Raw genomic sequence first — 18,300 nt, 5'->3', positions numbered from 1 at the left:
TCGGGGACGACAAGCGATTAAAGGCCTCCCACCAGGCCTGTTTACAGAGACTGCAGCAAACGCCAAAGTAAAGCCACGAGGAACGGCCCTGCATTTAATATTCATGGCCGCGCTCGCCGCCGTTTGTGCTGACGCTGACCGCTGCGGTGAAGCGCGTGCAGACCACGTGTTGGGTTGGTCTGTGTGTGTGTGTGTGTGTGTGTGTGTGTGTGTGTGTTTGTGAAGATATTTTTGGCGCGTCTTTGTCGTTTCCGGCCGCGGCGGCGGGCTGAAAGCTCTTGGAGCAGACTGCCTGCTCCGCCAGCTCTGCTCCAAAATCAGTGAACTGCCAGAGCTCCAGATTACAGCAGATTACCGGGCAGGGCGCTCGTACACTCTCTCTGCTCTGTGTGTGTCTGTGTGTGCGTGTGTCTGTCAATAGCATGGAGATGTCGACAAAGACACATTTTGTAGTGAAAGATGGTGAGAATAGTTCGCTTTCAGATTTTTGTCAAATTTCACTGGTTTTACATTCATTGATTATTTCAGTTAAATGAATGCTTTCACACCAATTGTAAATCAACTGCTTACAAACACAAACACACACACACACACTCTTAGATCATCGCTCTTTGGCGGCAGCAATAGAAAGATTGAACACGTGATACGTTTTCCCAGCATGTGGTGGATTAATACATTAATACTTTGTGGCCGGACCCATGGTAAAGAGATTACGGTCAGGGACAGGCCATGCCCAGGCAGGACCCTACCATCTGACACCCACCCACAGGGGTGACTCGCAGAGACAACAGAGACGGGACACAGACGGGTCTGGAGGCTGTGACTAAACGCCGCCGCACCGTTCCTCGGGTGTGCGGCGCGGCTCTCGCCAAGGCCGGAGTGTAACGTTCCGCACGTTGACACGTGCACATGAACAAGAATTTCTTTGCAGGGACGCGTTGGGTCCGCTGAAGGGAGAGGAGAGCAGGGGACAGCAGGTGGGTGGGTGAGGAGGAGGTTGTAGAGGGTGGTGGGACGGGGGGGGGGGGGGGGGGGGTCCTGTGTCTGCAGATGTTGCTAGTCTGGATGTTGGACTTGCGCAGGAATGTATCGGAGAGGTCTGCAGGGGTAAATAAGGTGGCAGACAGATGACCAGGGGCCTGCGGGACAAAGGGAGGAGCAACACAGAGAGACCGACAAGGCGAGAAGAAACACAGAGGGGACAGCGGCTGACCATGGCGTTGGCTTGTCTCGGTCTGGGCTGCGTCCCTGAGCGATCCAAAGGTACTGCCATCTGACGCCTGCAGCATCCATACATCTTAATTTGATGCAAGGCGACATCCTCGAGATTCAATATCTCACTGACAGCTTTGGTTTGATAGTGTAAACGCTGCAAGCTTAAATAATCACTCAATTCATTCATTCATTTTGAAACATGAATCTGTGACAAAATTTGAATCACTTCACTAATTAACAAACAAACAACAAAAACATGTAGAGTTACAAATGTTTTCACAGGATTTGGATATGGACTTTTGTGACATATCACTACTTTGTGACATTTTATTGGTCCATTGTATTAAATAAAAGCTTAATGTTGAAGCTATATTTAGCTGAGGTGCCATATGCGGCACATAAAACTGTCCAACAGTGCGCAATAATAGGGTCTCCTATAGCAAGAAACGGTGCGTTAATTCAAAGACGTTAAGCTTTAATTATGTGTTGCGTATACCGAAAAAGATAAAGCGTTGTTTTTCCAAAATTCAGCCCCTTTGGCAGAAACCAAATGGCAACATCAATGTCATGCTACCGTTGATGAAGAGGAGGAGTTGCTGAGCCGTTGCGGGCCGACTAAGAGCGCACCGTTTTTCCTCTGCAGAACTGGCCAGCTATGTGTTTCTTATATAACAGCTGTCTACTATGACAAGATTCTGCAGCTACTGCCATAGGGAGTGTGCAGCCTGACCCAGATACACCCTAATACATTCTCCACTAATGACTTACATTCACTCACATCTGGACCAGAGAGAGAGAGAGAGAGAGAGAGAGAGAGAGAGAGAGCGAGAGAGAGCAAAAGAGGGACACAAATCATAGAGCAGTGCCAGAAAAAAAGAAAGAGCATCATTTAAAGCAGTGACGAGTGTGTGAAGACTCTGTGTTCTCATAGCAAATGTCATGGATGACTGTGCGGTGTGCGGTTTTACACTAAAGTGTGTCCTCTGCGTGAAGCAGATAGAGCTTACTTTATTTCACTAAAGTTGTCCGTCTCCTCTTCTCAAACGTGTGTGGATCTCGGAGAGCATAAAAGCCAAGGCTCCTAGAAAATACCTCATACGCTAATCAGGTCATAAAAAAAATCCGGCCCATTAGCCAGATGAGGCCGAAGTGGTGCCATAAAAAAAAAACAATAAAACAATAAAAACTCACAACTGTTGTGTTGGAGACGGACCTCCTCGGACACATTCAGGCCCTTCGGGGCTCTTTAAACTTTCCGTCTGTCAATCCGTTCCTCCATCAACAAGAAGAGCGAGCAGAGCAGCCTCTACGTGCTTTTTCCATAGAAGCCCTTTGGAGGAGTCGGTTATTAAATCCCCGAGGCAGGGACAACATCACCAGGTGATCCAACCACACGTAGCAGCCCGTCTCAGTGAGCGACAGTCGGGCCGAGGGTCAGCTTGTGTCAGCAGTTTACCCGGCCTGGTTAAACACTTTTCATCCTAGAGCTCTTTCCCGAGCTGAGTAGAGGGACTCATGGGCAGTTTGAAAGCACCTGCCTACCGTTATACTCGGGTTATGCTCGTAGACTGTATTAAAAGGTCTTTGTGTTTGCTGACACACCAAAGTGTCGAATAGTTGAGCTAAGAGTTTAAAAAAAATAAAAGTGAGCATTAATGTTGGGCTCAACGCTCTCCATGTCATCAGCACACTGATGCCTTCAGAGACCTCTCAGCAAGAATCAGAGTTTAAGCTTTAATTCATTCTTGCATTTCCTCGTCCATCCATCTCTGTTTTCTTTTCTCAACCCCTCACTATTGTTAGGCACTTTTGTTGCACTTGCACTTCATTTTGACTCTCTGAAGACCGATGCATCCTTAATCAAACATTCCCCTTTACAAGACCCGAATTGCACACGGCCCATAGATTTGCATTTCTGTGGTCCACGTGCTGGACTCCTATGAATGCAGCACACAACTGTGATTTGCACTGCATTTTTATTACATGCATTTTTCTCTTTTTTTTGTTCTCTCCTCCCGTCTCTTGGTGCTGTTGGCATGCAAGTCCTGATGATGACACTGCAAGCTGCTGACACTGCACCTGCAGATTTGAGCATGAGGGAAGGCAGTGATGGAGGGATACAGGGAAGAGGGATGACGGGTAAAAGACAGAAAGAGAGCAAGGCAGACAAAGTGCGTTAGATGGACTGTGTGCGTGTGCTCAGCGATGTTTGGTCCTGGACGATAGCGATGGGTAACTCCCAGCATAAGCTCCGTTACAATCGATTGCAGATGAAGAGGAAGAGGTGCAGGACTGCAGGAGCGCGGCGGGACGATGCAGGTGGGGAGGAGAGGTGAAACTCATACGCCGAATACAAACATCTAGGAATTGTTGTTCCACACTTTCTGATGATTTAAAGGTTTGTCTTTGTTGTGACAGGGAAGGTCGCTGAGGTGCTAGACCAAGTGGTCAGGAGGGAAACTCATTTTTACTTGCATGTCTGTTTATTAAAGGTGTTGCGGTTTTGGACCGTAAATGATGTCACGGTATTTTGCTGATGTTTTGTTAGAGATTTATTCTTCGCTGCTCAATGTCTCCACACCACACGGCTGTTTTCACATGGGGCTGATGGGGAAACGGTCCAGTGGGCTCACTTTAAATCTGAATATACGGCAGCAAAACATAAAAAGGGAATCTATAAATCTATCTTAGAGCCAACAGTGTTGCAGTGTACCACTTAAACAAGTGGGATGTGGAAACGTGACCCCCAGAAAACACACTGAGAATGGACTTTTCTGTGAAGTATAAATGTGTTAAACGTGTCTAGAAAATGCATCATTAATGTAAAAATAAATCTTCTTTGTGATGACATAGAGAATAAAGCCGGATTGAACATTTAGCTGAGTAATGCAGTTTTGGCACTACAACTTGACTATAATGAGGAGGAGACGCCTTCATAGCAGCAGCCAGAGAGGAAAAGAAAAAAGAGATAGCAACGAAGAGACGGTGAGAAAAAAAGATGAGGGGAATAAGTGGGCTGGCAGGCAGAAAAGCCACAGTAACAAATCCACTAATTGAACTGTGTCACAACAACTAGGTCAGCACCTTCTGCAGAGAAACACCTTCCAACATTACAATATTCTACTCCCCCGCCTTGGTAAACTCTATCTGTGGTAACTACCACTCACAACCAGTAATAGGTATCAAGGTATCTGTCAGTTTAATGAGCACTAGCTTTGCAACTAGCATCTCTCAGAATTGCATTCAGCATCCCAGAATTTCCCCTTTACATTAAGCAGACAAAGAAAAAAGCTTCATCTCAAACGCTTCATCTCAAATGTATTTGAATACGCCTTTACATTTCTGTTACTGTTAGGCCTCTACTACAACTCAAACGATTCGATAGAAGTGTGTTGGTGCTGCTAGTCTTAGGAGTCTTTTAGTTGTATATCGTAAACATAGTTTTCTTGATCTTGAAGACACAAAGTGTGCATAACTTTGTCAGTATGTGACCATCTTTGAGGCAGCTGTAATGGTTTATCTAGTGTGAATAAGCTGGTCTCCTGCGCTTCTCTAACCTTGTAGTTTAAATCGGCCAGATGCTGCTGATGTGAGCTCGCTGATCTAATTGCAGGCAAATACAAGCCTTGATGAGCAATGAAAGGTTGCCTGGCTACTGATGTTCAGTGTGGCTTTCAAGGGCACGGTTGCATTTTGAATTCAGAGTTAAAAGAAGGGAAGTAGATTTCATAATAAAAGCTAAAGGGGCTCTGAGAGCAGATGAGAGAGATGGATAATCACAGTCTCTCTGGTCTGTGAATTAACCATTTTAATCTTTGTAAATCAAGGAGAGAGATTCTACGGCGTACATCATTCATGGGTTTGTTTTGTGTTGTCTGATGAAAACAAATTGTGGTGACGATGAACACATGTGTGCTGGTGTGCTGGTGTATGCTGGTTGCAGTAGAGAGGGCTGTTTAGCCGCCACCTGCTGGCGTGCTCCGGCCTAGTCTCATGTTTAAAGGTTCAATGTCGAAAGACTGTTGTGGCGAGTCCTACATGAACACTGTTTTGTGTACCATCTTATAACACCATCGTCCCTGTTTTCAGACGGACTCAAGTGTGAGGCCTCTGGCTGTAGGTGGTAAACTGTAAAGCCTGGCCTGGATTTCACCTTGAAGCTGGTGGATCAGACGCCGTGATAAAACACAACGAACCATGTCTTTAAACAACATTAATCGTTTTGGTTTTACCTTTCCAGAATTACAAGAATCCTGTTTTAAGAATTGGGTTATTTTGTTTGAGAGTATGCTCCCTTGTCATAGAGAGGAGCCGTGGGCCAAAATGTGGTTTTACGACCTGTAATCATGTTGTGCACATTCTACAAATAAATGTGTTTAATAATAACCATGTACGGTTTGTGGGGCGGCAGGCAACATTTTTGAGGGTAACAGACTGGAAGAATGGGCGTTCAGCTCGAGGACCAGCTCGGGCCTGCTGCGGGTTCGAATGGACACGGGTCAATACGGCGAAAACATATGTTCTTATTGTCCTTTGATTTCTACAGAATCACACAAAAGGTCAAAACACAGCAAAGCAAATAGAACACAGAACCAAGTTTGTTGGTGTGCAGGCTGATTGTGATTATTTTGAATTGACCTCACTCATTCTAGTGATTCTATCTCTGTCTCCTCTCTCACCTCAGCCGTATCAAACCTGGATATAGAGAGCAAGCTGTCGCTTCACTATCAGGCTCCATGGCACCAGCAGCACAACGTGTTTCATCCTTGTACCCGACCACCGTGTCTGGAGGAGCTGCACAGAAGCGCTCAGCTGAGCCTCAGAGCCCTGCACCGAGGTGAGCGAGAGAGAGAGAGCGAGGGAGAGAGAGAGAGACAGACAGGTCTGAGGAGCTGCATTTCACTGTGTTCAAATAAAACGGATTGCATGTCTTTGTGTGTGTGTGTGTGTGTCCGTTTGGGGGTTAACAGACGGACAACAGCACCACCGCTCCACGAGTCGGGAGAGAAGCAGGGTGACCATCTCCATCTCAGTGGCCCCCCCTATGCCCACCTTCCCCTCGCCACACAGCATCCGCCGGCAGCAGAGGAGTCGCCTGGCGCGAGCGGTAAGGATGGCGCCGCACATCTCTAAGAAGCTCATCTTGCTTACTCATGTTGTTGTTGTGTTCTGTTCAATATATGTTCCATCAATCTGACACACTATCTTCTCCTGATGTTCCCATGCAGCAAGAGAGAGCAGAGAGGGAGAGAGAGTTAGACTATCAGCCCAGGAAGGTAAAACTGAAATGTGTCTGTGTGTTTGTGTCCATTATTGTCCAACACATCTGCTGTAATGTTTGTGTAACAAGCACCTGTGATGTGTGTACGGTCACTAATGTGTGTCTGGGGTTTCATGAAACATCGCTCTACAGCGCTAGGTTTCTTTTATGATAGGGGAGTGTTTTGGGGATTCTTTTATAGCGCTGACTTTACATTTGTTTCATGAAGGAGAGGCACGTGAGAGAAATGGAGATTCAGACCTTACAGAGAAAAGTAAGAACATTCAATGACACATCTGTAATTTTATTAGTGAACTTTACTTGCAGACTCAGCAATAATTGCTTATATGTGTGTGTGCGTGTGTGTGTGTGTGTGTTTTCATGCATCCACAGGAGAGGCCTGGGAGAGAGGCAGATATAAAGACTATCCAAAGAAAGGTAAGAACAATGCTTACTATATAACTACTACCTGTACAAACCTGTAGTAGTTTGTAGTAATGGAAAAACATCAAATTTTCTTGGAAAACGGGAAAATAAAATATAAATGTGTTGTAGATTTTCTGTCTGATTCTTCATTTACCCTTTAACATTCCTTTAAAATTATTATTTTAAATGATTTCATCTTTTTGATTACTCATGTCATGTTGCATGTTGCATGTTTTTCTTTTGTCTTTTCTTTGTTCTGTGTGCAAATAGTTTGAGTGCTTTTACTCACTTCACCCTATTGAAGGTTGCATCTTCATTCCTTGGAATAGAAAGGTATCAAGCATTTGTGCTATTATAACTTTCTGTTTAACCTCAAATCCCAAACACATTTTCAGATGTTAGAGAAATTGTACAAATCTGTCAACACATCAGCAGTATAAATAATTCCCTCTCGTCTTTCCAACAGTAACTGACACGTGTCAAAACTGTATCAGCACCTACCATGTATATAATGTCGCTGCCGCCCGTCTGTTCCCTCCAGACCGTTCCGACGGGGGAAGGTGAAAATGGTGAGGTGGTAGGAGGCCACAGAGCCAAGGCCTCAGCTTCCATTGCCCCCTCGACCCAGGACAAGCAGACTAACTGGTCCAAGGAAAACCTCCCCCCATCGAATCAGAAGTCAACCAGCGATTCTAACTCCATCTCCTCCTGCATTATCCCCATCAACGTCACAGGTAAGACAAAGAAGAGGAAAAGGAAAGGTAATAAAGAGCCAGGTTGGCCCTCGTGAGGATCAATCAGGCATTTGTTATTGTGAGACAGCAGTGCTAACAAGTGACCAAACAGAAACTGTCCCTAAATCAGGAATCAAACCCACACTGCCTGCATGAAAACCAGGAATCTAATTGAGTATATTAAACATTAGCTTTTCATATGGCTTATGGCTTCTGTGTTGTTATTGCAGGAGTTGGGTTTGACAGGGAAGCAAGTGCTCGTTGCTCTCTAGTCCATTCCCAGTCGGTTCTTCAAAGGAGAAGGAAGCTGAGGAGGAGGAAGACTATCACAGGGATACCCAAAAGAGTACAACAGGACATGGGTATGTTGTAGAGCACACCTGGAAAATTTAGGGTTCTCATTCTGTATGGATCATAATCATTCAGGTTTGGGCAAATTGCTATTGGTTTTTATTAATATTAAAAATACTTTCCAATTTTATTGCTGGAATCTGGGAATGAGGTGACCTTGCTAATATAGCCAAGAGTTCATGAGGGCAAGCTAAATGAGCAGCAACAATCACATGCAAACAAAAAATACAAGGCAGTCCATTAAAGCTGTTTGCCAGTTTACTAGCTCCTTGTGACCTACTTCCTGGTTCAGCTTTGACCCGTTTACCCATTGTTGCATATGCACGCAGTTTTGTAATGCAATGAACAATTGTCATACACATTCCAGAAACTTTCACCCTTGTATTCTTTTATCCCCAAAATATGGTTTTGGGATAGTGGCTTAACTGCGGATGAATAAGGGAGGACCTGATTCTCGGCATTAGAGCTGTTTAAATTGTTGCTATTTCCCTTTAGGTCTGAAACTTCACATGCTTTGTCTCTTTGCTTTCAGATTCAGATGAATCACCCGTAGCAAGAGAGCGCACAGTGATTGTCCATGCCAACCCACACCAGCTCTCTCTCTGTCAGGAAGACCTCTTAATCAGTGGTCATCTCCATCACACTCGTGACTCTGGCTGCCAAACAGATGATTTCCTTATAGCATGTAAGTTTCTGAAAATGGACAAGTATATTTGGTTTTTTAATCTGGCCGTGATTTCCCACTCACCGGCAGTCTTTGATAAGAAGTAAATCTGCATTGGTTTGGCGCTTGTAAATGGCGCCTAGGGAATCTGTTCCAAGACACTAGTCAAAAGGTTAGCAGCTGCATCGCAGGACACATTACAGATATCTAGCTTGCTAAATATCTGGACCTGTCTCAGAGTCTATTAGAAAGTTACAGGCAGTGACAGTGTGAGACACTGGTTGAGGAGAAACCTGGCGGAGGGGGGGGTGCCAATGACATTAGGAACTTAATATATACTGTGTGTCCAATGTGTGTCAACTATGAACAAGCATTGCGCGTGCATCATCAAGATCACCACTGTTGCTAAGAATAAAGCCACTCGCGCAATACAAGAGGTGACACAGCAACAATATTTATATTGTAAATACATTTTCACCCGGCTGGCAAGGTTTTCAAAGAAATTGTAGTTAATAATCATTTCATCTTTAAACCCACTCCATCAATTAATTCAATTTGTGTATATTAACTTTTTTCCCCGCCCCGATGTTGGTGTTCGTCTGCCCCCCCCCACACACACACCCTCCCCCACCTCGCCCTTCATCGCGGTCGGTTGGTCGATTCGCCCCCACCAAGCTGTAAACCTACTGGAAACACTGAACTGGGTTAATGGTCCACATGCAAGACATTGAGAAATACGCCCGTCCTTCTCTTTTATCTTCCCCCCTGTAGGTACAGCTGCTCCCTCTAGAAGGCGCATCAGAGCCCAGCGTGGCCATCAGGGGATCCCCGCCTCCCTCTCCCATTCAACGGGCAACATTTCTTCCCTGGGTGACCAGTTAGATTCCACGTACAACAGTGCTGCAGCCCACTGCGGACGCTTGCGCTCTCGAAGCCTTCCTAGAGAGGGGGGACGTCTGATGGACAGCGATGAGGACGACGATGACAACTACGATGATGACGACGAAGACGAGGACATGTCACCATATGAAGCAGAAGACTTTATTCCACCTGGCCCAAGTCCGAGAATGAAGATGATGATGATGAAGGATGAAGAAGAGAGCACAGATGACCAGGCAGCTCCCGAGCCACTGCAACTTGGAAGTCTAAAGAGGTTGCAGCGGTCTGGGGAGAGAGACAGAGGGTGTGGAGGAGGGAGCCCAGAGCACAGCTGGATGGAGAGGGGCCGTTCTCGCTTACCGCGTAAGGCTGACATGGGCAGCTGCGAGATTTCGTCAAGTTCAGATACTTTCAGCAGTCCCATTCACTCGGTGTCCACAACAGGAGCCTTAGGCAGCCATGTGGACCACAAGGAGGACCACCAGTCGTCAAGCGGAAACTGGAGTGGTTCCAGCTCCACCTGCCCCTCGCAGACATCTGAAACCATCCCCCCACCTTCTTCTCCACCACTTACAGGCTCATCCCACTGCGACTCAGAGCTATCGCTCAACACTGTGCCCAACGCCATTGATGAAGGATTCTCCCTGGATACCTCATACCACTCAGACCTCAGACCCCAGGGCCAGGGCCACAGGTCAAGCTCGTTCACATCGTCAGTCACAGACCAACTGGACGATGCAGGGGTTAGCACAGCCAGTGAAGGGGAGTGGACATACCCTGCAGACCAGGACCAGATTGATCCAGACCAAGACCCCGACCAAACCCAGAATATGAGCCGGAGACACGGGTTAGCGCAAGAGTACAGCTCCAAACAAGGCCTACAAGACCAAACCTGTTTTAGTGACAAAACCAGCAACACCGAAAAACAGCCTGTCTCTCACTACCCTTCTGATACAGAGGGTTTCTACTCCTCTTCTCTGAATTATGGGGAGTGTAGTCAGAGTTACAGAGGATACATGTACAACTATGCAGACCCAGGGCCGGACTGTGGCCAATCCAACACTGTGGCAGCACCACAATTCAATGGAGTTTATCCCCAGCCCTTAACTGTCTTCAGAGCTGGTGCTATGACTCTGGGGAGGACATGTCGTCCACTGAGAAAACAAAAAGTCAAACCTCCCCCACCTAAACGGACCTCCTCGCTGAAGGATGCCTGCAGCGGTATTGATGTTGGAACAGACACACACGCAGATCTGGATCCACCAAAGATGGTTAGTGAACAAGACCGTACCTTGTCTTCCACAGATATGAAGCTGGAACTAGAGCTTGAGCTTGGAGGTGCTCCAGAACCGTTACAGACATCTTGTTTGGTGGCAGAGCCGATGGGAACTTGGAGCAGGGGACTCAGTGAAACTGTAGACATAGTAGAGCCCATGTCCTTCAGCTCAGCGGATACACACTCATTTAAGGATGAAGGTGCTGTGCAATCTGACTATGCAGACCTGTGGCTTCACAACACTGAGCTAAAGTCCAACAATGGTGAGTACACAACCATGTCCAACTCAAGCACAGCCACAGGCACTACTGTCATGGACTGTATCAAGTCACCAGACAGCTCGTCCTCTTCGACAGAAGCCCAAACCCAGGCACTTGCTCAGGTTCCAGAGACCAGGGCAACTAGTCCACCTCTCCCACCTGGAGATTTCAAACTTGGGTCACCTGAGAAGCTGGCCGGCCTGGCCTCTCCATCAAGTGGCTACTCCAGCCAATCAGAGACTCCAACATCAACCTTGCCCTCATCCTCGGCAGCGTTCTTCCCAGGACCAGTGTCTCCCTCAACTGGCAAGAGAAAGCCCAAAGTGCCCGAGAGGAAGTCGTCTCTCTCTTCCCTGCAGCACTTCCCCAGGGATGTACCTTGCATTTCCTCTGGCTATAAGAGAGACCCAGACTTCCCACCTCCACCGTCTCAACTTGATCTCAATGTTCTTCACGGTGGTTATGTCAGAAACACGCTATCCCACCGAACGCACCACATGCACACGCTTCACCACAGCAAACACAGAGTTGGAAATGTAATAGCTACTGGAACCAAACTGTCGGTCCCCGAGTCATCAAATACACACCCACCGCCAAGTACACACTCTGCACTGACGATTCCGAGCCCCAATCTGTTGGTAATAACTCCATCCGCTCTTCGTTCAGTGCAGCTTCATCCTATTAGCAGATCAAGAAATAGTGCTACTAAAGCAGAGCAGGAAACTTCAAGTGGAACAGAGACTGCAACAAGACCTAAATGTCCTCCTAGTGGTGCCACGTTGGCTCCGCCACCGATCAACACAAGGCCTCTCCCTCCCCGCAGACCACCACCCAGACCCCCAGCACTTGACCATATGGCCTCGCCTGAACACACGCAACCACCTCCCCCTGGCCGCCACCCCGATGGGCCTCCATCCTATGAAAGCCTGCTACTCAGAAAAGACCGGTACGGACCTGGAACCTTCTGGGCTATGACGGCCTTCAGAACACGGATGGATCAATCATCAGAAATTGCTTCGGACGTCTCGCCCCTGCATCGGCCCGTGCCACGGGCTCCCCATCCTTCGCCTGTGGATCTACACACACATATCCACTCGCACACAGAATTCAGAGGGCTCACGCACTCAGCTCATGCACACCCTGAGTTTAGGGTTTTGGGGGAGCGCTCGTTCTCCCAGGACGATGACGATGATGATGAAGACGATGAGGAGGAAGAGGACGAGCAGGTTAAAGAGTCCACAAGGGCTGCATGTTCCAGAGGAGGCATACGGTCCAACCACCCTCCGCCCCCAGCGTATGAATATGCTGGATTATCCCACTCAGACTCAGGGCCCTGGGCTAGTCCAGTCAAAGTGCCTGGTGCTAAAATGAGGACATCGCATCCTTACCTAATCAGCGATGCAAGGAGAGTAGGATATGAAGAACAGGAAGAAGAGGAGGAAGTGACATCAGGTGCTACCAGAAGTGCCCATCAGCAGCAGCCACTAGAGAGCAAAGATGACTCCACCACTCCTGATACTGAGGATTACTTCAGTAAAGGTAAGCTATGTTCTTTTGGCAAAAGTACTGAAAGATTATGGTAGTTTTACAGACCCGCTTATGGGCAGGGAGTGAAGGAGGTGGACTGATAACCGCTAATTAGAGAATAGATATTTATTTATACATTTCTTGACATTGAAACTCAATCGATTCGTCTCTATGTTAGCATTAGCCTTTCAAAGTTCAGGAATGATTAAAAATAGTATTGAGCCAAGAATGAAATGCTATTTTTTGTATCAATTTTGAGACAAATGTTGATTTTAACACTAGTTTAATGAAAAACACAATAATTAATTGGGTTTACAGCTCAAATAAATATGTATAAGGTGCAGTGACTATTTAATTGTGAAATAACCTGTAATGATAAACACAGCAGAGTGTTTACTGGATGGACCCTCCATTGGTCTTGACTACTTTTGGCTTGTTGGAAGATATACATACATAGCCTCACCTTGGTGTATACTAAATGATCAACCAACAAGATGACATGTGATAGGAATGTCTTGTGCTACAGATTCCACTCCCAGTGATAATTCACTCTCCCCTCTGATGGATGACACCAAAGTGGACGATGACATCATTATCACATCACCGAACAAAACCCGTACAACAGAGGACCTGTTTGCCATGATACACAGGTAGTGTGCATTTAGCATTGGTAGTCAATGTATTTGTATTCTGTCCACGGTGTTTGTGTACTGTATCCATTTATCAAACTTGTGTGGTGATGTTTTCCCTGTATCAACATTGGACTGTTCTGTTACTTCCTTACTCAGATCAAAAAGAAAGGTCCTGGGCCGTAAAGATTCAGGGGACTTAAACGCAAAATCTCGTCTCTGCGCTGCAGTACCAGTGACTCCTGTGTCCGCCGTCATTATCCCACCAGCCCCCCCTCTCAACATCCCAGCCCCCATAGTCCCTGCTGCTGCGACACAACGAGCTCCTGTGCCAATCTACCGCAGCGCCAAGAAATCCAGCACGTCGAACGAGGAGTTTAAGCTCCTGTTGCTGAAGAAAGGTAGCAGGTCTGATTCCAGCTACCGCATGTCAGCCACAGAGATTCTGAAGAGCCCCATTGCCCCTAAAACCCCTGGGGATCCCCTTCAGGAAGGGGCCATTAGACAGGCTGAGGAGCTACCATTTACACTCCAAGAGCCCCACATTTCTGGCTTTGACCCAATCCAGATACCGGGCCTTTTTCCCAGAGCCAACTCTGAGAGTTTCAGCGCCAAAACCATGCCTATGTCTGCTGCCTCTCGACAGGGACGTTCTCGGATCCCCCCTGTAGCTAACAGCAGTCGCTATAGTACAAGGAGCCGCCTCTACACGGCCCCCATGCAAGCCATTTCTGAAGGGGAGACAGAGAACTCGGATGGGAGCCCCCATGATGATAGATCGTCCTAAAACTACCCGATTGGTGTGTCATCATGGCAAATAGTGTAATTGTTTTGACACACAAAATCAGACTGTTATTAAAATGCACCCGGTTTTGGATCTACTGTTGTCGAACAGTGTCACCAAGGATATACTTATATAATACTGTACTATCAAATGAGTATCTCCCACATAGTTCAAAGAGACAGACTTGAGACCTATTTTAATTGAACTGTTTAAAAAAATGTAGGAAAAAAAGATGTCCCAAATATTTGGTAAAATATAAGAAAATCAATTTTGTGCAGTATGGACAACGTGTGTGTGCATGAACGAGCACATGCAGCATCCACTGATATTTCTAATTCCTGTGTTTTGACCGGCGTGGGTGTGAGTGTGTTGCCGCGGAACTGCTTTCTTTTTTAAATGAAAAATTTATTGCGAAATTGAATATCATTGTGGTGCCGAAATGAATGGTCAGACTTTCCAGAGTCCATCCTCAATATTCCTGCCAACCAGCAAGGTTTGTTTCCTTGTGGAAGTTACTAGCAACAGAGCACCAACCAATCTATTATATTTCCATCTGCAGACCTGGCATAGAGTATATCATACAGAGCCAACCATATATTTCTTCACGTTAATTATATCCAAAAAGATGACATGATGCATGTATTTTTGTAAAACTGCGCCTCAGAACATGATGATAAAGTTTCACCATGTTGCATGACCCTATATGGAAACATCCCCTGGATCCTGGCTTCTGTCCACATTTCTGTGTTTCCTTTGTATTATAAGCATAATTAATCTTTCACTGTGAAAGGTTTTAGAGACATTTGTATTTCATTGCCAGTGATCTAGATTGATTTGTCTTGGATTTGAGTGTCTAACAAGAAGGAAAAAGGGCTTGCACCTAGATGGAGCCAATTGGTCAGATAGATACAGGCTCATTTTGGACAATCGCACAGTGGCCTTTCTGTACTAGTTGTGAGCAGGGCATTTATAAGTCCCTGCACATGTACGTGGGCACACGCCATGTTCCACCGTGATTCAATCACATACTTACTTAAACCCAACCTTGAAATCAAGTATGTTTAGACTGATTAAAGCTTTTCCAGCTGCTGGCCAGTGTTGCTGTGCTGACTTGAAGGGGGAAGATGTGCATTTCAAAGCAGTTTCAAAGACACCATTGAGTGCAGACGGTGAAAATGCTTTAGATGGTCCTCAATCGGGTTTGACAAGAGGTTCAGTTGGACACTTCTCCAAGAACCAACCTCGCTTTTGCACTTCATGACTCTTCAAGAATATTCCTTGAAAAAAAGATATATCTTATAAATGAAATTGCATATGTATATTTGTACTGGATATAAAAAAGTCATATCTATATAAAAACAACGTGACGGAATTTTATAGGGAATTAACCTGAGTGTAGCATAGAAGAACAGGTCTCACTGACAACATCAAACATGAATCTCAACATTGCACACTTTTCTCCTCTCCTTGTTGCCTCACCTTCATTTGCACTGACCCAGTAGCATTAGACAGGTGAAAAAGCTCAACCCAGTGGCTGGGCTGGTGTACACCAGTTTGTCTCACCCTCCCAGCTTCATATCACTTACTGTGAAAAAGAGGAGACAAGAGGAGGAAAAGACCACCAACATGTCAAAGCCAGCAATGCATCCATTGCATTGCTGCTACCTTTTCCCTCCAACACCAGGGTTCGATTACATAAATCTTTCCCGTCCATCCAATAAATGTATCACATTTTAAACATCCAGCTGTGTGACGGAAGCAAACTGTCATCTGAGGAAAGTTTCAACTCTCATCTGTTTATCAAAGCAAACACATTACTGCTTACATTCAGAGGCCGTACTTCAGTAGAAAACATTGACTGTATTCTGTGAATACCTCAGCAAGCATATTACTGTTTTATTGTAAATGCTGCAGATATAGATAGAAAGAGATAGATAGATCAATAAATAGACAGATATGTTGATTGATAGCTCGATAGATAGAAAACAAAACCACAACTATTTGATACTCAGCGAAACTGAATTGCAGAACTGACACTGTGTAAGATGGAGAGGGTAAAAAGCTGTGAAACAATTACTAGCATTTTACATCTTCATACCCTTACTGCTGAAGCGCACTTGTTTCTGTTCATTGTTTTATTTGTTGTGTTTTCTATCGCATGCAATAAGTGAAGAAAAAAAAGAAGAAGAAGAAGAAAAGAAAAAGGACCCCACCATATCATTATTTTTATCTGAGGGATGTCTCCATACCACGAGAAAAGATTTTGTATTTTCCGTTCAAATGTTGAAGTTCAATAGTGTGTTCTCTAGATGTACAAACTGTCTGGCTAATTCTGTTCTGTATAGTTGTGATCACAAACAGGGGTTTATCTTGTACTGTATATCTACTCACTGGACAATCATAGGTATAAGAGACTGTAAAGACAATAATGATACAGAATCTGTCGGGATGGAGAATCTGAACACTCTGTGCTGGCTTCTAGTCTTGCAGGAAGTTTGGAGTGAGAGAAATATCTTCCAGGAGAAACTGCTGATTTAGTTATAAGGTGCATCTGAACAAACCACTTTAGAAAACAAGATGTACAGGTAAAAAGAAACTATCCATTCATAGCCCCAAAAACGAGTTTGATCCAATCAGGAAGTCATTGTCTTTGTCTTTTTTGACTCATAGCTGAATATTTGATTGCCGCAAAACATCCTAACCGAATAATTATAATAAAGGAATGAGTATGTTTGATACAGTATTTTATGACAAATGCAATATGGCTGGGAAATGAAATCAGAAGTTTAAAAACTAAATTAGCCTGCTTGTTTAGCGAGGTTTTTACGCCCGGTACTCATGCTAAGTATTTTAAGACTTTCCTATATTTTTAAAAGCAATGGAGAGCGAATGTATTGACACAATTTGGTTAGAAAGATAAACTAAGAGGATGCCACGCACTCGCATTAATATTCGTTCACCGTCTCAAACCTCAGTCCTCAATAGCTTGGGAACAATACGAGAATCCATAAATTGTATAGATTCTTAGTCCCATCTTGTTTTCAAACGTCTGCTTGCAAATTTGCCCTGAAAGAGAAGTGTGACAACAACCACTTGGTGTTTTTTCTCAAAAGTGTACAGTATGGAATATCACTAAACAGACTTCAAAATATGTGACAAAGAACTGAAAAAATGACATAGTGTAACTATATCTATTTAAAAGAGGCTCCATGTTTAAAACTAGCTAGGACTTAACAGATCTGAATCACTTTTGTATTTTTGTATAAACCTGTAAATACGTTTTTAAAGATAAAAAATGTTTCCAATTTTTTCTTTTGTAAAATAAATCAACAAAATAACAAAAAGTAAAAGGTTTTTTTTTCAAAGTTTACATGATTATTTCCAAGCCTTTGTATATTTTGGAGCTACAGCAGCTTCAGTCTTGTATTTATTTTTATTTTTTTGAGGGGGGGTTACAACATTGTGAAAATTCCATGATTCTATATCTAATTCATTTTAACAGCTCATCAGGCTGCTTAGTAACTGTGCATAGAAAAAAAGCCAATAAATGTGATTGCGTTGAAACAGAATGCCTTTTGTGTGATTAATTTCCTCCCCATCAGACCAAAGTGTTTTGACAGAATCTCTCCACTAGATGTCACTGCTTTACTCTTGTTTAGTTTAAGGCTCGACTAAGAAGATTCCAGTCTGAAAAACTCCATTAAAAAAACAGCCCTAACCCATTCTTATTGAATTGACAAATACTGTCAAAAGAAGGAAAAAATATATATTATCACTTGAACTGCCCTGAGATTATTTGAGATTTTACTTTAAAACTACCCGGGCCATCAAAACAATCAAATTTTACAGAGTTTTACAGAGTGTTTGGTGATCTATTAATAACTGCACCCCTTGTTTTTCATGTATGTTAATTACTATGCCTATACCTTAGATTTAATTGGTCGATGTCTCAAGTGAAAAGAATAAGAAAAACATACTGAATTGACCATGCAGGTCTCGCACGGTGCCCTCAGAACTGCCGTTAGCTAGCCGTGAGCTAACGTTAGCTAGCCGTAAGATAACGTTAGCTAGCCATAAGCTAACATTAGCTCATAGGTGCTCCTCCTTAACTAACTCGACTGTTAGAACCACTACGGACAGAAGGTCCTATTTATACAATATTGAAAGTTAACCAACGCTGCATTTAGGATACTCAATTAAAATTAGAGTACGTAATGTTAAATAGAACTCGAGGGTATTTGTATTTTGCTTGAATGATACTTTAATTTTCTTTAACTTTATACAACTCCTCTTAC

The 18,300-nt window shown here is 44.5% G+C and overlaps 1 protein-coding gene across 4 annotated transcripts in view; it reads left to right on the top strand.

The window, feature by feature from the left end:
* The window catches only part of nhsb (Nance-Horan syndrome b (congenital cataracts and dental anomalies)), a 41,955-nt gene extending 24,381 nt beyond the window's left edge, over nucleotides 1-17,574 (top strand). The window contains exons 2-12 of one of the 4 annotated variants that reach the window (XM_037483121.2): nucleotides 5,900-6,052; nucleotides 6,186-6,322; nucleotides 6,444-6,491; nucleotides 6,705-6,749; nucleotides 6,869-6,913; nucleotides 7,443-7,635; nucleotides 7,866-7,997; nucleotides 8,519-8,671; nucleotides 9,422-12,604; nucleotides 13,119-13,242; nucleotides 13,381-17,574. In XM_037483121.2, coding sequence (XP_037339018.2) covers nucleotides 5,900-6,052; nucleotides 6,186-6,322; nucleotides 6,444-6,491; nucleotides 6,705-6,749; nucleotides 6,869-6,913; nucleotides 7,443-7,635; nucleotides 7,866-7,997; nucleotides 8,519-8,671; nucleotides 9,422-12,604; nucleotides 13,119-13,242; nucleotides 13,381-14,008 — 4,841 coding nt within the window. In that variant the 3' untranslated portion in view covers nucleotides 14,009-17,574. Of the gene's footprint in view, nucleotides 1-5,899; nucleotides 6,053-6,185; nucleotides 6,323-6,443; nucleotides 6,492-6,704; nucleotides 6,750-6,868; nucleotides 6,914-7,442; nucleotides 7,636-7,865; nucleotides 7,998-8,518; nucleotides 8,672-9,421; nucleotides 12,605-13,100; nucleotides 13,243-13,380 lie in introns of all 4 variants that reach the window. The other 3 variants (XM_037483112.2, XM_037483129.2, XM_037483139.2) reach the window with 3 other exon arrangements.
* The last annotated feature ends 726 nt before the right edge of the window (nucleotides 17,575-18,300 follow it).

Source organism: Pungitius pungitius, chromosome 4 (genome assembly GCF_949316345.1).
Source record: "Pungitius pungitius chromosome 4, fPunPun2.1, whole genome shotgun sequence".
Taxonomy (NCBI): domain Eukaryota; kingdom Metazoa; phylum Chordata; class Actinopteri; order Perciformes; family Gasterosteidae; genus Pungitius; species Pungitius pungitius.
The sequence above is the reverse complement of the archived record's forward strand: the minus strand, read 5'-3'. Positions and strand labels throughout refer to the sequence as shown.